At 46.5% G+C, this 23,436-nt stretch overlaps 1 protein-coding gene across 2 annotated transcripts in view; it reads left to right on the top strand.

The window, feature by feature from the left end:
• MIGA2 (mitoguardin 2) overlaps nt 1-19,289 on the top strand; it is a 32,714-nt gene extending 13,425 nt beyond the window's left edge. For both annotated transcript variants that reach the window (XM_069748178.1, XM_069748179.1), the window contains exons 8-16: nt 9-109; nt 337-452; nt 6,746-6,818; nt 6,896-6,982; nt 7,070-7,168; nt 10,905-11,039; nt 16,427-16,480; nt 16,845-16,961; nt 17,511-19,289. In XM_069748178.1, the coding sequence (XP_069604279.1) occupies nt 9-109; nt 337-452; nt 6,746-6,818; nt 6,896-6,982; nt 7,070-7,168; nt 10,905-11,039; nt 16,427-16,480; nt 16,845-16,961; nt 17,511-17,711 (983 nt within the window). In that variant the 3' untranslated portion in view covers nt 17,712-19,289. The remainder of the gene's footprint in view (nt 1-8; nt 110-336; nt 453-6,745; nt 6,819-6,895; nt 6,983-7,069; nt 7,169-10,904; nt 11,040-16,426; nt 16,481-16,844; nt 16,962-17,510) is intronic.
• The last annotated feature ends 4,147 nt before the right edge of the window (nt 19,290-23,436 follow it).

Raw genomic sequence — 23,436 nt, forward strand, 5'->3', positions numbered from 1 at the left:
TAAAACAGAAGGAGCCCTGATGTTTCCATTACTGGAGGGCAGGAGGCAGTTACAAATGGATGACGAAATCAGCACAATGTCAGATGATTCCTTCTTCTCCGCAGTAGAGGTGACGACTCCTATAATGTAGTGAATGGGCAGGTATAGGCATTACCCACAGTAATCAGTCTGATTCCGGCTGACGTCCGCCGAATGACACTCCTCCACTCTCCATTTTTTTTTTTATGCATGGAGTTCTCAGATCCATGCTCGTCATTTTTTTGTTTGTTTCTTTTTATGTAGCTTGTTTTATGTTGACAGAATTATTTGTTAATGTTGACATTATTTGCTTTCCAGCTTTTTGAGTCCATTCAACTGAACGAAGGTCCATTCCTACCAGCCAAGCCTGCAGCAGCCTACGAGGACGCGATTAGGCTGGTCAGCATCGGAGAAGTAACGTGCCGGACTGTGAGGTAAGGGTTGTGTTAGGGGGACAAATGTACAAGCAGCAGAATTTTTTTGGTATTGAAAATCTGTTCCTCTGATTTGTTTCTGCAGCAAATGCACAGATTTCTGATGAGTGTTTGTGCCCTGCCAGACTCCCATCTGTCCCATAGGGTAGATCCTCGACCACCCTCCACTTAAAGAGTACCTTAACTTACTGCAGATCAGTGAGGGGCTATGTCTTAAGACCCCTAATGATCCCTGAAAAGATCACTCACTCATACAAGTAGCAGTGCTCAGTTCCTGTTTGTTTTAGCACTGTATGGCTCCTGGTATCACTTTCTGCGTGCAAAGTGGAGGTGATCAGTGGGGGTCTTTGGACCCAGAACCCAACCCATCTGCAACATGTTTAAGGGGAAATATCTTAAGAAAAAAAAAACCTTTAAGCTAGTGATGAGCGAATATACTCATTGCTCAGGTTTTCCAGAGTACGCTCGGGTGTCCTCCAAGTACTTTGGCGTGCTCGGAGATTTAGTTTTCTCTTACCCCATGACGGCACTAACGAGAGAGGGATCCGCCCTCAGGGACAGGAAACCCACAGGTTAAATAGGCGGGACCTCTCCTCCACCTCAGTTCGGTTTCCTGTCCCTGACTGGGACCCACAGCTTACCATCCAGGAGTCCAGGGACCATCGGGCCGAGTTCAGGCAGCGGGGGGCCCTGCCACGGTCTCGGGTGGATTCCTCCCTGAAGGCGCGTTCCGGGGTCGGCGGGCCTCGTGGATATGCGCGGAGGGGAGGCAGTGAAGAGGACCGAGCCTGCCTCTTCTCGTTTCAATGGAGTGGTCGGTAATAGGTAGCGGCGGCTACCTGGAGGTTTCCTCCGCCGGTCCATGAGGCGCACAGGGGGTGGTGACGCCGGTCACCGACAAGCGGCAGGACGCAGGGTGCAGCAGCGGCTGCAGAAGCTCCGTCCCTCCTGTGAGCCGGCAAGTAGTGAGCGCGCGCGCGAGGTCCGGCGACTTACTGCGCAGGTGCGGGGGTCACTTCCGGGGCGGCGCAGGGCACCTCTGGGTAAACCGGAAGTTGCCTGGCGCCGCTCCATCGGTATATATCCGGAAGGAAAGGGGCATACCGCTGCTCAGAGATTACCACCATGAGTGGAATAGAGCAGTCGGTGGAAGAAATTTCACAGGCCCCTGTGACAAAGAACCCGAAGGAGCGCCATTCTTCAAGAAAACCCACGCAGCGCAGCAGCTCAGGATCCCAGCGTAGCAGAGGCTCTGGTGGATCCAGGAGGGAGACGGTGGTTCAACTGGAGGAGGCATCCTCAAAGCCACAACCGGTATCTTCCTCACATTAGGAGGGTAAGTGACCTCCGTGAAAGTGGAAATTCTAATAGGGGTTTATTGTTTCCTAGGGAAAGAAATGCCAGGGGAAAAGTAAAAATAGAGTATGCCCGCTTTGTTCAGCTGATTTGCCGGATTCATGGGTTAAAAAACTCTGTGCGCCATGTATTAAGAACACCATTGATGAGGAGGGGACCCTCAAGGATCCTATGGATAAAAAGGCCGATGTCTTCCTAAAAGGGTCCTGGGAGGCCGCCAGCGGGGGGCTAAAACCCGGGATAGCTGCTACGTGTACAGCTAGAGCACTAATGGTCTGGCTGGATCATTTAGAGACTCAATTAAAAAATAAAACCCCGAGAGAGTCTATACTGGACTCTGTGTCAGCGATGAGAGGTGCCGCTGCGTATTTAGCAGATGCCTCAATAGACTCAGTTAGACTGACGGCAAGATCGGCTTCCTTCTCAAATGCGGCTAGGAGAGCACTATGGCTAAAGTGCTGGCCGGGGGACCTGCAAACTAAAGCTAAGTTGTGTTCCATTCCGTGTGAAGGTGAATATTTGTTCGGTCCCACCCTAGACGATGTCCTCGAAAAAGCGGTTGATAAAAAGAAAGCCTTTCCGGGATTCCTAAATCAATCTTATAGATGGCCCTTTCGAGGAAGGAGGTTCACACAAAGACGCCCCCCAAAAAACCAAAAGGAGGGGTGGGAAGACAGAAAATTCAAAAGAGGAGGTTTCATGTTCAACAAGCCGGATAATAAAAAACAGCCACAATGAGGGTGTGCCCCAGGTAGGAGGGAGACTGACCCACTTTCTTCCAACCTGGGAAATAATTTCTGGAAGTGCCTGGACCCTAAACATCATAAAGACGGGCCTAAGACTAATCTTTCACTCAATGCCACACAATCAGTTTGTGGTCACACCACGAAGAAAGTCAGAGATCGAGCAGCTGAGTATCCAGAGAGAAGTTCTCAGTCTTCTGGAGAAGAAAGTCTTACAGGAAGTTCCGCAACAGGAAGAGACAAAGGGGTTTTATTCTCCGCTCTTTCTTCGAACAAAGCCGGACGGAACTTTCAGAGTAATTATAAATTTGAAACAACTAAACAGATACCTGGTAATAGAAAAATTCAAAATGGAGACAATAAAATCATGTGTCAGATCCCTTATCCCGTCTTGTTTCATGACTGTTATAGACTTAAAGGACGCATACTATCATGTGCCAATCCATCCGGATTTCCGGAAATATCTCAGGGTTGCAGTAATGATTACAAGGGGAACTGAAACATTACCAATACAGGGCTCTTCCGTTTGGTCTAGCCATTGCCCCGAGAGTATTCACAAAATTAATGGCGGAAGTGATGGCCCATATAAGGGAACAAAACATATTGATTGTGCCTTATCTGGACGACCTCCTAGTGATGGGCAGTTCCTCTCTACATTGCAGCCAGCAACTAAACAGAGTGATGGTAGCCCTATCAAATCTAGGATGGTTTTTGAACCTGGAAAAATCCAGGCTTATCCCATCTCAAGTACAGTTGTACTTGGGGATAGTAATAGACTCAACAAAGCAAGAGTGTCGTCTGCCGGAAGAAAAAGTATCCAACATGATACATCTAGTGAATCAGTTGAGTATCTCTCCTCTGATCACTCTAAGGAGAGCCATGTCCATACTGGGGTCGATGACATCCTGTATCCCAGCGGTACAGTGGGCTCAGAGCCACTCGAGAGATCTCCAGTGGGAAATACTAGAGGCAGTATCCCACGCAGGAGGAAATTTAGAAAAGCAATTAAAAATATCCTCTCGGACAAAAACTTCCTTAGCTTGGTGGACAGACCCGTCCAATCTCAGGAGGGGGGTTCCATGGGTATGGCCAGTCTCGATAATCCTGACCACAGACGCAAGTCCTTGGGGGTGGGGGGCCCACCTAAACAGGCAAATTGCCCAAGGTCCTTGGTCAGTAGAAGAAAAAGACCTTACTTCAAACATGAAGGAGCTTTTAGCAGTTCAGTACGCCATCAATCATTTTTTAACTTCCCTCCGTTCCCACCACGTGAGAGTACTGATGGACAACAGGGTGGTAGTAGCATATTTAAACCATCAGGGAGGGACAAGGTCTCAATCCCTAATGAAAGTGACAAATTTCATCATGTCACAAGCAGAAGCCAACTTGTCCTCCCTGACAGCCCTTCACATAAAAGGGTCAGAAAATCAAACTGCGGATTTTCTAAGCAGAACCCAATTAAAACGGGGGAATGGGAGTTAAATACAAGAATATTCAAACGCATAGTGGATCTTTGGGGGGCCCCGGATATAGATCTATTTGCAAACAATCAAAATCGGAAAACGGAGGCCTTCTGCTCGATAGATCCTCGGGGGAGTCCAGTGGCTATAGACGCGTTGTTAATTCCATGGAAATTCCATCTAGCTTATGTGTTTCCTCCGATAGCTCTAATTCCCTTAGTCTTGAAAAAAATCAGGGAGGACAGAGCCAAAGTGATATTGATAGCCCCGTTCTGGCCGAAAAGAGTATGGTTCCCATGGCTACGCCTAATGTCCATAGCGGATCCATGGGTACTCCCAGATATCCCAGACCTCCTGCATCAAGGACCAGTGAATCACCCACAAATAAAAAGTTTACATATGACGGCCTGGCTTTTGAAAGGGAACTGTTAACAAAAAGGGGGTTTTCTTCAAATCTAATTTCTACCCTGCTGGCTAGTAGAAAACCTGTAACTACCAAAGCATACGGCAAGATCTGGAAAAAGTTCCTATCCACATCAGCAGTTACTCTATCAGATCAGATGCCAATCCAGGAAATTCTAGAATTTCTGCAAAAAGGATTAGAGAAAGGCCTGGCAACAAACACCCTGAAAGTTCAGATTGCAGCATTGGGTGCCCTTTATAATCAGGATTTGGCGGGGAATCACTGGGTAAAAAGATTTATTAAAGCATCTACTAGGTCCAGACCAGTTATACATCTCACCGCTCCTCCCTGGGACCTGAACTTAGTCCTTTCAGCACTAACTAAGGCGCCGTTCGAACCTTTATCTCAGGCTTCACTAAAAATAATATCTTGGAAAACCTGTTTATTGGTGGCCCTAACCTCAGCTCGCAGGATTAGTGATCTGCAGGCCTTATCAGCCTACCCACCTCTAACACAAATATTAGATGACAGAGTAATCCTCAAAACTGACCCTTCTTACCTTCCCAAAGTGGCGTCAAAATTCCACAGGTCTCAAGAGATAGCGTTACCATCTTTTTGCCCCAATCCAAAAAACAAAAAAGAGGAGGCTCTACACACTCTAGATGTAAAGAGATGTCTAACACACTATCTATCAGCCACAAGGGAGTGTAGAAAAGGGAGGGCTCTGTTTGTCTGCTTTCAGGGACCAAATAAGGGTCACAAGGCATCGAAAGCCACGTTGGCGAGGTGGGTAAGAGATGCCATCAAGATGTCATATACCTCTTCCGGAGAACAAGCTCCGGACACAATTAAGGCTCATTCAACCAGGTCGGTGGCAACCTCTTGGGCTGAACGTGGTGGAGCATCAATAGATCAAATATGTAGAGCAGCCACTTGGTCTTCCCCCTCTACATTCTTCAAGCACTATCAGCTTAATCTATCTTCTCCCTCAGACTTAACTTTTGGTAGGAGAGTTCTTGAGGCAGTGGTCCCACCCTAAAATTTTCATTCTTTGAAATTCTCTCGTTAGTGCCGTCATGGGGTAAGAGAATATCGTAGTTACTTACCGATAACGGTATTTCTCTGATCCGGCACCTGTATATTCCCTCCCTTCACGTATGGGTGTCCACACTACTTATAAATTAAGTCACGAGGTGTGCATAAAAAAAAAAAAAAAATATGTGTGTGTATGTATATATATATATATATATATATATATATATATATATATATATATATATATATATATATATATATATATATATATATATATATATATATATATATATATATATATATATAGTTATACAGTTATATTTTGTTGTGTAAAAATAACCAATTAAGTTACAGCAGAAATTCCCTGCAAGGCTCTGTAAACCAACTGAGGTGGAGGAGAGGTCCCGCCTTTTTAACCTGTGGGTTTCCTGTCCCTGAGGGCGGATCCCTCTCTCGTTAGTGCCGTCATGGGATCAGAGAAATACCGTTATCGGTAAGTAACTACGATATTTGTCAACACAGCTGTATGATTTGTGACTGCCGGACAGGCTGAGTACATGTGGTGGTTGCCTGTTTGTTAGGGAATCCCCACATGTATTCAGGCTGTCCAGCAGCCGCAAATCATACAGCTGCGTCGACATAAACTAAATCTCCAAGCAATACTTGGAGGACATCCGAGCATACTCTGGAAAACCCGAGCAACGAGTATAAACTAGTGATGAGCGAGTAAACTCCTCCTTGCTAATGTTGTTCTGTGAAGAGGGATGGGGTGGTCGGGATCCCCTATATAAGTGATAGGGAGTCACATATGTGGGACCCACAATTATGAGACATTTTTTACCACTTCCAAGTATTGATGGTAAATGTCTATTCCGAGATATCTTGACAACAGGGCCCGTTTTTGGCACTGTGGGGAATAGAGAGACGGCTCTGCATTTGTGGCTTTCCTAATTAATTTGTATTAGATTTCTAATAATTGCAGGGCCACAAATACAGAGGCAGCCTCGCATCTGTGTCTCTCTTCATTCACTTCTGTAGGAGCTATGAAAGCATGTTTAGCAATTTTCGAAGTCACAGGCAAGAAAATCTAGAAAGCTGCACATGTGTAGCCACTGCTCTATTCTCAGTGGGTCAAGATGTGATCCAGCCTCGACAAATAACCAGGTCCCTGTGGTGGGACCGGCTTATATCAGACATTTTATGTCCTAAATGTCCAAGAAGGGAGTAGGAGTGAAAACACTAACATTAAAGGTATTTTACATTTAAAGATTATTTAAAGGTGTTTTCCACTTTCAGGACTCAGTTATTGGGATGCTACAACGACCATGACTTTCTGGCTAAACTCCACTGCGTCCGTCAAGCCTTCAAGGTACCGAAACCAATGTGTTCTATCATAGATTACTGGTAGGAAGGAGACTATCATCCACTCTGGGATTTCTCTTGCAGCTGTTACTCCAGGATAATGGGAATCTGCTGTTTTTTGGTGAAGTTGGAAAGCAGATGGTGACAGGACTTATTGTGAGAGCAGAGAAGGTACTGGGCATTGTACATGTCAGTAAGTGATGGGTGTAATAATAGGGGACGTTACTGAGTGAGATCTTTATATTGTAAACCTGCTAGAACCCCAAGGGATTCATTGAGAACTATGAACAGATGCTACTGTATGCGTCAAAGGAGGAATCGTGGCCGACCACGCAGAGGGAGCTGGAAGGACGTGGGGTAAGGAAAGTTTACTCTTCTTTTACGAACAATCGTTCAAAGGCCCCATTCCAGATAAAGGGGATTTCTAGCCATGGCCTGTGACTGCCTATCGCTAACGATGTGCAGTCACCTGCCGATTAATGCAACTACTAGGCCTCCGCCATCATTTGCAAGCTGAGAGTCCTTGTTGCTCTATGGATTTGCATTTGCTCAGAGAGGGCTAAATATCAGTTCTATGTACTGCCTTGATAAGAGCAATATCCTTCGCCTCCAGGTCCTGACGGCTGTATTTGCTCTCTCTTTCCTCTCCTTAAAGGGAACCTGACACCCCCAAAATCGAGGGTGAGCTAAGCCCACCAGCATCAGGGGCTTATCTACAGCATTCTGGAATGCTGTAGATAAGTCCCTAATGTCTCCTAAAAGATAAGAAAAAGAGGTTAGACTATTCTCACCTGGGGGCGCGGTCCAGTCCGGGGCCTCCCATCTTCATCAGATGACGTCCTTTTCTGGTCTTCACGCTGCGGTTCCAGCGCAGGCGTACTTTGACTGCCCTGTTGAGGGCAGAGCAAAGTACTGCAGTGCGCAGGCGCTGGGCCTCTCTGACCTTTCCCGGCGCCTGCGCACTGCAGTACTTTGCTCTGCCCTCAACAGAGCAGACAAAGTACGCCTGCGCCGGAGCCACAGCGTGAAGACCAGAAGAGGATGTCATCGTATGAAGATGGGAGGCCCCGGACCGGAACGCGACGCCCACCGGATTGGACCACCTGCCCAGGTGAGTATAATATACCTCTTGTTCTCATCTTTTAGGATACATCGGGGGCTTATCTACAGCATTAAGGCTATGTGCACACCTTGCGTCGGGTCCCTGCGGGTTCTCCCGCAGCGGATTTGATAAATCTGCAGGGCAAAACAACTGCGGTTCTCCCTGCAGATTTATCGCGGTTTGTTCCGCGGTTTCCGCTGCGGGTTTCCGCCTATACTATTGATGCTGCATATGCAGCAATATGCAGTATCAATAGTAATGTTAAAAATAATAAAAATTGGTTATACTCACCCTCTGATGTCCGGATCTCCTGGGCGCTGCACCCGGCGGTCCGGTTCCAAAGATGCTGTGGGAGAAGGACCCTTCGTGACGTCACGGTCATGTGACCGCGACGTCACCACAGGTCCTGGTCGCACAGCAACTCTGACCGGACGGCCGCGTGCAGCGCCCAGGAGCTCCGGATATCAGAGGGTGAGTATAACCAGATTTTTTATTTTTTAACCCCAAATATGGTTCCCAGGGCCTGGAGGAGAGTCTCCTCTCCTCCACCCCGGGTACCACCCGCACATTATCCGCTTACTTCCCGCAACGTGGGCACAGCCCCATGCGGGAAGTAAGCGGTTCAATGTATTCCTATGGGTGCAGAATCGCAGCGATTCTGCACAAAGAAGTGACATGCTGCGGGTTGTAAACCGCTGCGTTCCCGCGCGGTTTTTCCCGCAGCATGTGCACAGCGGTTTGCGGTTTCCATAGGGTTTACATGTTACTGTAAACGCTATGGAAACTGCTGCGGACCCGCAGCATCAAAATCGCGGCGGTTCCGCGGTAAAAACCGCTAAGTGTGAATATAGCCTAAGGAATGCTGTAGATAAGCCCTTGATGCCGGTGGGCTTAACTCGCCCTCGATTTTGGGGGTGACAAGTTCCCTTTAAGTGTTGGCAACATGGAGTAGGGATGTGCACAGATTTCCATTAGATGGAGAGGGGAGAAAGCATGTACTCTCTGAAGCAGGTCAGAAAAAAACGACGAGGAGTACAGCACATACAGAGGAAATAACGGTAGGATAGAAGCTGTGATGATATGAGCTAATGGAGACAGAAGTATTTTGGATATGCATAGACCTCACTTACAGTCTGTTGCTGGATAAAACAAACAGAGTTCACATCCATCTTGTAGTACTAGCAGAGCCACACAGACCTCACATCCATCCTATATTACCAGGAGAGATGCAGACCTCACATCCAGTCTATATTACTAGGAGAGACACACAGACCTCACATCCAGTCTGTATTACTAGGAGAGACACACAGACCTCACATCCAGCTTATATTACCAGGAGAGACACCGACCTCACATCCAGTCTGTATTACTAGGAGAGACACAGATCTCACATCCGTCTTGTATTACTAGGAGAGACACAGATCTCACATCCGTCTTGTATTACTAGGAGAGACACAAAGCTCACATCCAGCCTATATTACTAGGAGAGACACACAAACCTCACACACAGCGTATATTACCAGGAGAGACACAGAGCTCACATCCAGTCTGTTTTAGGCTGCCGTCACACTAGCAGTATTTGGTCAGTATTTTGCATCAGTATTTGTAAGCCAAAACCAGGAGTGGGTGATAAATGCGGAAGTGGTGCATATGTTTCTATTATACTTTTCCTCTAATTTTTCCACTCCTGGTTTTGGCTTACAAATACTGATGTAAAATACTGACCAAATACTGCTAGTGTGACGGCAGCCTTACTAGGAGAGACACAGAGCTCACATCCATCTTGTATTACTAGGAGAGACACAGACCTCACATCCAGCCTATATTACCATGAGAGATGCAGACCTCACATCCAGCCTATATTACCATGAGAGATGCAGACCTCACATCCAGCCTATATTACCATGAGAGATGCAGACCTCACATCCATCTTGTATTACTAGGAGAGACACACAGACCTCACATCCAGACTATATTACTGGGAGAGACTCACAGACCTCACACACAGCGTATATTACCAGGAGAGACACAGACCTCACATCCATCTTGTATTACTAGGAGAGACACACATACTTCTCATCCATCTTGTATTACTAGGAGAGACACACAGACCTCACATCCAGGCAATATTACTAGGAGAAATGCAGACCTCACATTCAGCCTATATTAGTGGGAGAGATACACAGACCTCACATCCAGTCTATATTACTAGGAGAGACACAGACCTCACATCAATCTTGTATTACTAGGAGAGACACACAGCCCTTACATCCAGACTATATTAGTGGGAGAGGCACACAGCCCTTACATCCAGCTTATATTACCGGAAGAGAGACAGACCTCACATCCATCCTATATTACCAGGCGAGACGCACAAACCTCACATCAGTCTTGTATTACTAGGAGAGACACACAGCCCTTACATCCAGCCTATATTACTAGGAGAGACACAGAGCTCACATCCAGCCTATATTACTAGGAGAGACACACAGACCTCACATCCAGCCTATATTACTGGGAGAGACACAGTCCTCACATCCAGCCTATATTACTGGGAGAGACACAGTCCTCACATCCAGCCTATATTACTGGAAGAGATGGTCTTACAAGTGAAAATCTAAGCCTTAGATTAGCCTGCAACCACATATCAGGAGCCTGTAAATGAAGGAATGAAGATTGTTGGCTGAAACTTGGTGCAATCTTGTAAACTAATGGTAACCACTAACCTATGTAGAAGTAGTCATTTCTACTATTCGGCTCTACAGCTTTCTGTTATGTCTTTCTATTTACCTGTTGTTCTGTAGAGATCAGTAGAGATCAGACATTGGTATCTAGGGAGAAGACAGCAGTAAATAACACATCTGCTTACAGGAACACGTCTCCCAAAGGAGCGTCTTGTGGATTAGTACAAACAGGACTGATAGGTTTGGGGACAGGACTTGGGAGACCTCCTCTCTGGATAGTAAATGTGTGTTGTCTTCTCCCATCCAGGTTGTCTGCATGAATTTCTTTGACATTGTGCTGGATTTTATCCTAATGGATGCCTTTGAGGACCTAGAAAACCCTCCTTCCTCGGTGATTGCTGTACTGCGCAACCGTTGGTTGTCTGACAGCTTCAAGGAAACAGTAAGAAGGGAGAATTAACCTTATATAATCCTTGTGTATTGTGGAGGATGTTGTGCAGGGAAGTAAGACATCACCAATAGGAATCTGTTCTGTTATGTCAAGAAAGTGCTAAAGGACAGTAGAGAAAAGTGTAGCGTCTTAATTATTGAATTCAGATTTCTAATCCGGACCCTAACCCCTCCAGTGTACAACATCTGGTCCTTCATGCTCTAGTGTATAACCTCCGGCCCCCCGCCATGCTGTCTGCCTTTATAAATGTGACAGAGCGGTCGGTGGTGCAGAGATCACTGATACCAGCGCGGTCCTGTAATAAGAGTCACCGGGGTAACAAGTCCGTTCATGACATTTCTTTCTGCTAAATCTTCCCCATCACCTGTGACTGATATTATTGAGAAACAGAAGGAACCGCAGCAACTCAGCCACGAAGTGGAGACCCCGTAACTTTACAAAGTGGGGGGCCGAGTGCTGAGGAGCAGAGGGCAGAAAAGTCACCAACGCTCTGCTGACCCCATAACTGCAGAGTCCAGACCTCCTCCGGTATTAACATCAGCACAAACACAGCGCCCCTGCCGAGAGCTTTATGACCAAGCAGCTGCATGCAGCCTTACATCACCAAGCCCAATGCCAACTGATGGATGGAGTAGTGTAAAGCTGCCATCACTGGATTCTGGAGGAAACATGTTCTGTGCAGTGACGGATCACACTTCTCTATCTGGCGTCTGATGGATGAGTCTGTGTTTGGTGAATGCCAGGAGAACGTTACCCCCTGATTGCATTGTGCCCGCTGTTCAAATGGTGGAGGAGGATAACACCATGGGCTTGTTACCAGGGGTCGGCCTCGACCCCCTTGGTTCCAGTGATGTCCAAAATGTATTGTGCTGAAGCATTAACATATCACAATAGTAGCTTCCAGCTTTGTGGGAACAGTTTGGGAAGACCCTTTTCTGTCCCCCATGACTGTGCCCAGTGCACAAGGACCATACAGACATGGAGGGGGAGTTGGGTGGAAGAACATGAGCGGCTGCACAGAGCCCGGACCTCAGCCCCATCCAAGAGCAGAGATTGTGACCCCCAACATCAGGGTCTGACCCCACAAATGCTCTTCTTGATGAAGGGGAAAAAATTCCCACAGATGCCTCCAAAATCTTGTAGAAATCCTTCCCAGAAGAGCAGGAGCCATTATATCTGCAGAGCGGCGACTCCATATTATGGATGTAGGATGGGAGATCAGAAAATCTGCTGTAGATGGGATGTGGAAGGGGGCACATACTTAGTCTATACGATAATGTATTTATATACAGGACTGTGCAAAAGCGTTAGTGGGGAAAACCGCTGCAGAGTAAGAAGCTTTCTAAAATAGTAGTGTAAGGCTATGTGCACACGTTGAGGATTTTGTTGCGGATCCGCAGCATATTTGGACCTCCAGAATTGCACCAAATCCGCAGTGTAGTGCACAACCAATGTTAATCTATGTGAATCCAGAATTGCTGTGCACATGCTGCGGAAAAATCCACGTGGATTCGCAGTGTTTTAGTTTCCTCAGCATGTCAATTCTTTTTGCGGATCTGCAGCGTTTCTGCATCCATTGACTTCCACTGATACAGTCAAATCTGCAACAAATCCGCAGGTGTAAAAAGATTTGCTGTGGATGTGCGTGCGAAAAAAGCTGCAGAAAGACAGGAGGAAGAGTTTGTGGGCGGAGACTGTGAGGAGAAGATGTGCGGGTGTCTGTATGTATCTGCGTGTGTCTGTGGGGGTCTGCGGGGGTGTGCGTGTGGGTCTGTGTGTAGGCAGGCATCGTCTGATGGGACTACTAGTCCCATCCGGCTATGTCTGCAGTCACATAGAACAGTGGCAGCATTAGCCGATGATGCGATAGTAGTCCCATCATTGGCTACTGTGTTGAATATTAGAAAAAAACAAAACATATACATATACACATACAGTACATACATATACACATGCAGTACATACTCACCAAACAGCTAATCCCCGACGCCCTCGATTGCCTTCAAAAATAATAACCCAACCCAATATGCCCTGTTCCAATGTAATCCATTTAATAATGAGGGCCTCGACGATCTGATGTGACTGCTCTCCAGGGGCTCCAGTGACAGTGATAGGAGGTATCCTCCCACATTGTATCACTCCACTGCTTAGAGGTCACTGGAGTTCGTCCTGTCACTTACGGCACCGCTGTGTGAGAAAATTCTCACCCAGCTGTAGTGCCGTAAAGTGAGAGCACGAACTCCGATGAACTACACTGCGGAAGTATCATCGGAGACCCAGTAGAGCTGTCACATCTCCCAATGTGACAGCTCTACATCGGAAATCTTCGTGGGACACTCGTTATTAAATGGATTACATCTGAACAGGGAGTATTTGTGTTGGTTTATAATTTAATTTGTTTTTGCAGGAGAACGAGGGCGTCGAAGGAAATAGGCGTATAATAAATATGGGAAACTATGTGGTGTTTTATTTCATTAAAAGACTTTATTCTGGCTGTGTCTTTATTATTTACCATGTAACAACTATAGGATTAGTACTAGATGGGTATCTTAGGCTACGTTCACATTAGCGTCGCGTCGCTGTTGCGTCGGCGACGCAGCGGCGACGCGCCCCTATGTTTAACATAGGGGACGCGTGCGTCTTTTTACACGCGTTTTCCGACACGTGCGTCGTTTTAGACGCTAGCGTCGGACGCAAGAAAACGCTACAAGTTGCATTTTTCTTGCGTCTGATTTCGTCAAAAAACGACGCACGCGTCGCAAAACGCGCGCGTTTTTGCGCATGTCGCGCGTTGCGTCGCCGACGCAGGGCGGCGCAACGCTAGTGTGAACGTAGCCTTATTGACACCTCTCTATTACTAAACCTGCTTGATGTCACCTTACAAAACAAAGGTGACATCAACTTCACAACTATTACCCCACTTGCCACTGCTATAGAGCATGTGGCAAGAGAGAGGTTAAGTGCCGGAATTGGTGCATTCTAGAGATGTGCCTTTTCTGGGGTGGCTGAGAGCTAATGTTCATGGCCCCTTCCTAGGCTATTAATATCAGCCCGCAGCTGTCTACATAGCTGTTTTTTATAGTTATTATAGGGGGACCCCACGTCTTTTTTTTTTTTTTTTTTTTTTTTTGGGGGGGGGGGGGGGGGGGCTCCTCTTAATAGCCAGTAAAGGCTAAATATACAGCTGTGAGTTGATATTAGTAGCCTAGGAAGATCTATGGGTATTACCCCCGTCCCATGCTATAAACATCGACCCTCCCCAGTCGCTGGCTTTCCCTCTGGTTTGGAAAATTGCACGGGAGCCCACGCCATCTTTTTTTATTTAAATTAAACATATTGCGATTAAGGCTGGGGGTCACACTTGCGAGAAACTCACATGAGTCTTGCACCTCAATACCTGGCACTGCCACCGGCACTCGGGACCGGAGTGTGCGACAGCATGTATTTCTATGCAGCTGAACGCTCCGGTCTGAGTGCTGGCGGCAGTGCGGGTACTGAGGTGCGAGACTCGTGTGATTTTTATCGCAAGTGTGACCCCGGCCTAACACAGATTTTGTGTGTTTTTCTTTATTTAACTCTTTATGTATCATTTTATGTTTATTACTAAACATCAGGCTTGGTATTATCTAACTATCTATAGATGTACCGTATATACTCGAGTATAAGCCGAGATTTTCAGCCCATTTTTTGGGGCTGAAAGTCCCCCCCCCTCGGCTTATACTTGAGTCATACCCAGGGGTTGGCAGGGAAGGGGGGGCGGGGGGCTGTCTAATTATACTCACCTACTCCTGGCGCGGTCTCTGCAGGTCCCCGGCTCCCTGGCGCCCCAGCTTCTTCCTGTACTGAGCGGTCACATGGTACCGCTCATTACAGTAATGAATATGCGGCTCCACCTCTATGGGAGGTGGATCCGCATATTCATTACTGTTATGAGCGGCAACGGTGACCGCTCAGTACAGGATGAAGCTGCGGCGTCAGGGAAGCAGGCACTGCACAGCCGCAGGAGTAGGTGAGTTTAACGGGGAGGGGAGCGCTGCGCTGGGCGATATTCACCTGCTCCCCGTTCCGGCGCCGCTCCATCTTCAGCGTCTTCTGCAGTGACGCTCAGGTCAGAGGGCACGATGACGTGGTTAGTGCGCCCCGGAACAAAGTCAGGTGAATATTGAAAGTGCCGGGGGCCTGAGCGACGGAGAGGTGAGTATGTGATTTTTTTATTTTTATTTTTTTAAATTTTTTATTGCAACAGTAAATGGGGCAAGTGTTTGTATGGAGCATCTATGGGGCCATAATCAGCATTTGTGCAGCATTCTATTGGGAAAATATGTCTATGGAGCATCTTATGGGGCCATTATTAACCTTTATGCAGGATTATATGGGGCATATTTTAATATGGAGCATCTTATGGGGTCATCATAAACTTTATGGAGCATTATATGGGGCTCCTGATTCAATATGGATATTCAAAAACACTTAACCTACTGATGTCTCAATTAATTTTACTTTTATTGGTATTTATTTTTACTTTTGACATTTACTGGGAGCTGCTGCATTTCCCACCTTATACTCGAGTAATTAAGTTTTCCCAGTTTTTTTTGTGGCAAAATTAGGGGGGTCGGCTTATACTCGAGTATATATGGTATCTGTGTGTGTAAACATTCTTCAATGGAGTATGTCAAAGAAGAGGTTGGACAAGGAAATGACATCACAATTGTTCGTTTTTTTTTTTTTTGTTAACATATCTTTATTTAGCTTACAAAAACGCATACAAATCCGTGCGGATTTTCAACTGTATTTTCTGCCAAGAGAAGAAGAATCCGCGCAGAAAATTCCACAGGCAAATCTGCAACTAGTTCACATACTCTGAATAGTTTTATCTTTATCTAGTAACAAAATGCAATTTGCATAATTTCTGGAGCAACTTGGCAAGGAGGTTGTTCCAAACATCTTGAAGCACTGAGCACAGATCTTCTGTATATTTCAGCTTGTGTAAATCCTTCTGGGAGCTGTCTGATTGGCTACAAATTTATTCTGCATCAAAGCAACAACCCAACGTCCAGCCACTGTCATTATAAGAACAAGGAGTTCTGGAAGTGATGATCCGGCCCCCATAGATCCCTGATCTCAGATCATGCAGTCTGTCTTGGATCACATGAAGACACAGAAGGATTTCCATGAGCCTCATACACAGAAGGTCTGGGGTCAGTTCTCCAAGATGTTTGGAACAACCTCCTGCAGAGTTCCTTCAAAGATTGTGTGCAAGTGACCAAGAAGAAGTGATGAAGAAAAGGGCGGTCACCAAATATTGAAGGGATAATATATTGTATATGTAATATATTGGCTGTAAGATAAGACATTGACCCATTATTTCTTCTCCCCAGGCCTTGGCAACAGCGTGCTGGTCAGTTTTGAAAGCAAAAAAGAGGCTTCTCATGGTGAGGATATCCGCAATTGGTTAATTAAATTAATACAAATTTAGATGCATATTTATGCAGGTGGGAATTTTTAGAGATATGGGGGCTCCTGAGGGGGGAATACAGTGACTGTCAATGTTGTGTTGATGTACATATATTCCGTGTAAGTTCTCTACCTGATGTTAGCAATTGCTATAGCAGTTGCATTATTGGGCGGTGAGATATCAGTGTAGCGCCCCCTCTGGCTAGTAGACTGCCTGCTATCATCTGTCGCCTTCTGATCCTGGTTTCTGAGATCCCACATTGTACAACCGGATCAGGATTCATAGATGCCGGAATATAATAATTTCACCTTTTATAATTAATGATCATTTATCTTTATCAGGTGCCAGACGGCTTCATATCACATTTCTACTCCGTATCGGAGCACGTCAGCCCTATACTGGCATATGGATTTCTAGGTCCAAAGGAAAACTTAACAGAAATTTGTAATTTCTTTAAAGTAAGTTATATTAATTCAGTTATCTTTGGGTACTAATAGAAGTTACTTTTTATGTATTTTACACTGGGCACAGGGTGTAATTTGACCAAGACATTCAGTGACCAGCTGTGACCTCTAGAGGATGGTATGATAACTTTTTATTTCATTTTTTTTTTTGGGTGGGGGGAAGAGAAGCAGCAAAAAAAAAAAAAATTATTATATTTCAAGTCTATTTTCAGGTCAATTTTTATATTTTCTTAAGATCTGAAAATGTGCTTCAAATTTTTTATATATACATATATATATATATATATATATATATATATATATATATATATATATATATATATATATATTTTAAATCTTTTTTTTATTAACTTGTACTTTTTTTTTTTTTTTGTATTTTTTCCTGGGGACTTGAACCTCTGATCATTTGATCACTTGTTCTATATGCTGTAAGAATAGTTATTATCATAGTATATAGAAGACCTGCTGATCTCCTGTGTGGCTCGGCCGAATTGTACTTTTCTTTCGGTGCCATGACTTCCTTCTTCTTGTGTTTCCCATCAGCACCAGATCGTGCAGTATTTAAAGGACATGTTCGATTTGGATAAGGTGAGATACACTACGGTTCAGTCACTGGCAGAAGACATCCTGCATCTTTCCCGCCGGCGGAGTGACATCCTCCTGGGATATCTTGGTATAGACTCTGTGCGGGAAATGAATGGCGACGTCCATGTTGGTAACGGAGCAGAAGAGCTTGACCTCTGACCCTAGGCGTGATCATACCTCAGGAACCTAAATACTGAGCGTCTAACCCTGGAGTCGGCTTCATCATCTATTTTACAGCTGATAGACCCAGATCCCATCCCTGCGATCCTACTGACCTGTCATAAAGACCTCTGATCATACATGTTAGATTTAGTAGGACCACGGGGGAAGTTGTATCTGTCTTATGGCAGTCTGATCTGGTCCGCATTATTATCTGATGTCTGGCCATCCAGCTGTTGGCCGTGGTTGCTATCATTCTGGGGCTGATCATTGACCCAAAGGATCATCTTACCAGGTGGTGCACAGACAGCAGAAATCCTGAGGACGAAGCCTGAGCTTTTAGCGACTGTGTTACCCTAAATTATTCTGGGCACAATCTGACATCTACTTCAGACTTATGCCTAAACGCTGAATCAAATGGAGATTACCAGATTTTAATTAATCATTTCTATTATGTAAAGGTTTTTAAAGGAAAACAACTAATGGACAAAAATCTGAACTTATATTATTTTATTAATTTTTTTTTTTATAGTTGCCTTTTCTTTCTTTGCACATATACCTTAACTGTGAGAATAAGACGTGAGTTGGAAAATATTACGGTAATAAGAAAAACGGAAGCTTTGGTTTACTTAGAAAAAAATTATACCACCTGTTGTATCACCAAAATTACAGATTTTAAAGGGGGGTTTCTCATCAGAAGTGGGTAAAATTGTAAAGTGTTTGGAAAGACAATCAACTTTGCAATTTGCCTCTTATTAGATTTTTAATAACGGAGGGATTGTTATTTCTATAGTTCACTGCTCATTGTGTAGGTAACTGGACACCTCTGCAATCTAACAGTGGTGGCCGGTTCCCTAGGTAAAGAGCACTGGCCAAACCTGTCAATGTAGGGGCAACCATACCATTGGTGCACAGACAAGGGGCCAAGAGGTAAGGGAGCCACATCTACCTCTAAAGCAGGTAAAATTGTGCATTATGAGGAGCTATTGGACTGCAGAGAGCCATCTACGGTTCTTGTACAGGGCCTCTTCTCTGTGTCCGCTCATGTATTAATCAGCTGGGGCATGGACAGTAAAAATCAAGAAAACACCTTTAAATTGAGCTGCTGGCACAGGGGTGACACCAAGAAGATGCTGCAGGACGTTGTGCAAGATGGTAGCGCAAATACATGAGACCCTTCTGCTGAACCTCCTCTGCGCTGCTGGAAGTATTGGACTACTGTGAACAATTTCTGGCACCAGGACTGTCCAGTAGCATTCAATCAGTGGAGATTTTCCCGTTCTAAGATGGTTTATCTATGACATGTACTACTCTCCCCATCATGTTTCTTTCAATATCATCGGTTCTCATCTGTGATTGCCAATTCCTGTGACTTTTTCTTTGCACTAATGTGTCCGCCTTCTATATTATTGCACAATTTACTGACACATCATATTATGTTCTAATGTTCTGTTGTATTTATGTTCAGATCTGCTGAGACTTGTAGTACAGTGTTATTTGTAGTCTGATGACCGGACTTTATGCTCTTAACTAAATACTTGCACAAAAGACTTAATTAAAAGATAAATTGGAAAATAATAGTTGACCTCACCTGGATTGAGGGGTCTAAAAGTATATGGTAATGCGGTTAAAGTGAAGAAAAGGGGTTTTCTTGTTAGTAACACTGGGGGACATAGGACCGTGAGTATACGTCCTGCCGCTAAGAGACATAACACTGAGGCACAAAGGGCCGTGGGTATACGTCCTGCCGCTAGGAGACATAACACTGAGGCACAAAGGGCCGTGGGTATACGTCCTGCCGCTAGGAGACATAACACTGAGGCACAAAGGGCCGTGGGTATACGTCCTGCCGCTAGGAGACATAACACTGAGGCACAAAGGGCCGTGGGTATACGTCCTGCCGCTAGGAGACATAATAGGAGTATAAACAGCCTGCACTCAGTCACCTAGAACAGGGGTCCCCAACTCCAGTCCTCAAGGCCCACCAACAGGTCATGTTTCTCCTTCGCCTCATTGGGGGACACAGACCATGGGTGTATGCTGCTGCCACCAGGAGGCTGACACTAAGTAATACAAAGAAAAAGTTAGCTCCTCCCCTGCAGTATACACCCTCCTGCTGGCTCCCAGCTAACAAGTTCTTGCTTAGTGTCCGTAGGAGGCACACGGACGGGTCTGCTATTCAGACCCAAAGAACTCTTTTTTTACCGTTTTTTACTTTTTCTACGGTCGAATGGGGCGACGGATTCTTTCATGTTCCGATCTCCTCGAACCATCAACAGGCGAGCACGGGAGTTTTACCTCTCCGTATCCTCTCCTGCGACGTGGGAAGCCACTGCCTGAGCTGATTCTAGGGGCGACGGGCCCCTTCAAGGGCACCGATCTCCCCCCTCCCTTATCAGACGAGCACTGGAGTTTCACCTTCAGTATCCTCTTCTGCAGCCAGGTCTATTGCCGGACATTCAGCCCTGTCCACCAGGTTTTACCCTCGGCTGTACAGAGGCACCTTCCAGCGTGGCGTCCGAGCAGCCCCCACTGCATCACCACTGAAAAAGCGGATGATGGAAGGAGGCAGACGGTTCCTCTCCACCCCTCTTCTGCAGGGATGGTGGATGGAGGCTCCCCAACCCTGCACCGTCCTATCTACCCGGGCACAGCTCCTACCTGCAGCATCTGCCACCCCCTCCATATTGGGGTAAGTGCTCCGTGAGATTTGGGTTTTCCGGCGGTCAGAGGAGGGCTCCATAGCGACTGGGTCCCCACAGAGCTTCGCGGCACTTTTCCCCTCAGTCTGCGGGTGCGCGCCGGCCGAAGCCATAAATTTAGTCCCCAGCTTCTGCCCTGTTTAGGCCGCATCCCGGGAAGCCCCGCCCACCGCTTGCTCCCTTCTAGCGGCTCCGCCCCCCTATTCAGGCGCTTCTCGTTCCAGACGAGATCTCGGCGGCCATCTTCTTCCTCCTCCATTGCGGTCACTATTTCTTCTGGAGGGGGCTGCGGCCGGCGGTTTTTCAGCGCTGAAGTCAGCGCTATTCCAGACGGGGGACTCAGAACCTGAGTAAGGTGAATCGCCCCAATATCTCCCCCCCCCCCCCCCCGGCACGCATCCCGGCAGCATTAAGGGACTAGCTTTCCCTGTTTTTTATATACTTAAGGCTGCAGTCTCTGGTGCTCCTGCACACTACAGAATGTATAGTACAGTGTGCAGGCTTGCAAACAGAGAGCTGTGAGTTCCCAGCAATGAAGCTCTCATGACTCATTCCCTGGTGACTCATTCCCTGGTGACTCATTCCCTGGTATTTAATACTCTGCCCGGTAGTCGCTGGGCCCATAGGTGCATCCCCAGCTTTCCATGCCTTTTTATTAAACCCAGGACCAGCATTCCCTGGTCTTAAGGGTCCCCTAGTTTTAAAAGGGTCACATCCCCAGCATTCTCTGCTCTGCCAGAAGCCGGTCTCCTTTTCCTTAGTACTTAATCAGGCCAGTATGCCCTGGTCTTAAAGGCACAGGGCCAGTAGGCACTGGTCTTAAAGGCACATGGCAAGTATGCCCTCGTCTTAAAGGCACATGACCAGCATCCCTGGTCTTAAAGGAGCATGACCAGCATTCTTGTTCTTAAAGGCACATTACCAGCTTTGCTGGTCTTTAAGGCACTTGTTCCAACATTCCTTTCATGACCAGTATTCCTGGTCTTAAAGGCACGTGACCAGCATGCCCTGGTCTTATAGACGCGTGACCAGTATCCCCTGGTCTTAAAGACACGTGTCCAGTATACCCTGGTCTTAAAGGCACATGACCAGTATGCCCTTGTCTTAAAGGCACGTGACCAGTATTTCCTGGTCTTAAAGGCACATGACCAGTATGCCCTGGTCTTAAAGGCACGTGACCAGTATCCCCTGGTCTTAAACGCAATAACCAGTATGCCCTGGTCTTAAAGGCACATGACTAGTACGTCCTGGTTTTTCAAGGCCATGACCAGTATGCCCTGGTCTTAAAGGCTCATGTCCAGTATGCCCTGGCTTTTAAAGGCACACGACCAGTATGACCTGGTCTTTAAGGCACGTGACCATTAAGATTCCACAGACAGTCGGATAGCAAATCTAGTTCGTTCCGTCTTGTGGTTTCGGGTTCAGCGCTCTACCCTTCCTTAGCCGCCACATGGGTTGCTTGACCAAAGGGAGAGAATGAAAGTCTCCGGGTCCCAGACCTTATCTACTTCGTTCCACAGTATAGCTGGCCAATCAAATCTTCTGAGCGGGAGACTAGCAAGGGATCGTATCTCTTCTTCAGGCTCAACCAGCAGTGGAAGCATTGGCCAGGACAGTCTAGATCTAAGGGATCTTGGTTCCAAAATGGAGGGAATGAAAAGTATCTCCATTCCTGGACCCCAAACTTCTAACAACCTTTGACAGGACCCTTTCTTTTTTCGGATGGAGTTCCTCCGCTCAGCCACTTCTTCAACAGAGAAACGTGGTTGTTTTCTGGCATCCATCGTCATTCGGGATTCTTACCCTCACATACCTATTTCTCCTCTCTACTATAATCTCTTCGCCTTTCCATTCGCGAACAGTATTTTCACGACCTGGCCCTTCTGCCTGGCTACCACACCAGAGTGGTCGCAAGGGTCATGACGGTTGTCATGTTCTTCTTGCACCTTAGAAGCATGGTCGTCCTGCCCTATTTGGTCGACTTTGTAGCCGCTCTCCTAGGACTACGCTGAGTCGTCCATATCACTTGCAATTACCTCTCTATTGGGCTAGCAGCTAAACTTAGACAAGTTTTTTTTTTTTTCCTCATTCTCAGCCCAGCAGATCCTCTTTGAGGATGATCCTGCCCAAGAAGGATGGTTATTCTCTCTCGGGTCTAGGTCGTGGCCCTTCTACAGGGAGATTGCGCACTCGATCTCTCATTCCCTCGGTTCTTTCAATTCGCTAGGAGGGTTCTGAGGGAAAGGACGTCTACGGAAGCAGTTTCCTTCGCTGCGCTCGTTTTCTGCAAGTCTATCAGGCTCTCAAAGGGTAGTCTCTGAGCTCCTTTCTCTTCCAGAGCCTTCTCCTGGCCCAAAGGCTATTGGGAGATACCATTGCCAGTTTTCTTCTCCCGATCATCTCTCTGTAGATCCGAACGGTACGGCTATTCCTTCAGCAGGCCCTCTGCCTTCTGGCGGGTCTTCAGTTGGATAATGCCTCGGCTGTGCCCCAAGTTAGCCATCTAGCAAGTACCCTCAGTCAAGCGCCATGGCTAAGGTACCTCGCACTCTCTGATGGGCCGAGTTCTATCTTCGGTGATCTCAACAGTACATTCCCTGGAGTAGAACACTGGGCGGCAGACATATTCAGCCGTCCGGGTTTTTCCTCAAGTGAGTGGGAACTTCACTCGGAAATCTTCCATCGGACCTGCCTTCACTGGAGTACTCCAGAGGTAGTTCGGATGGCGTCCAAACTGAACGCCAATGTACTCCAGTTCATGGTTTGGCCTCGCGATCCAAGACCATTGCAGTGCATGATCTATTCTTCCATGGTACCAATTTCCATAACCCCTCTTCCACTGCGTCTGAAACCTTTTCGGAAGCGGGTAGGGCCCCAGTGATCCCGGGAGACCCGCACTGACCATGTCAGGTTTTTTTCTCGCTTGCAGTACTAGTATTTTTCCGGCTTATTGTCTCAAGCTGGAAATATGGTCTTTCTTGCAGGCCTCAACCTGTAGTTCTTCCCTACCGCGTACCGTTAAA

Source organism: Ranitomeya imitator, chromosome 2, assembly GCF_032444005.1.
Source record: "Ranitomeya imitator isolate aRanImi1 chromosome 2, aRanImi1.pri, whole genome shotgun sequence".
In the NCBI taxonomy this organism is placed as follows: Eukaryota; Metazoa; Chordata; class Amphibia; order Anura; family Dendrobatidae; genus Ranitomeya; species Ranitomeya imitator.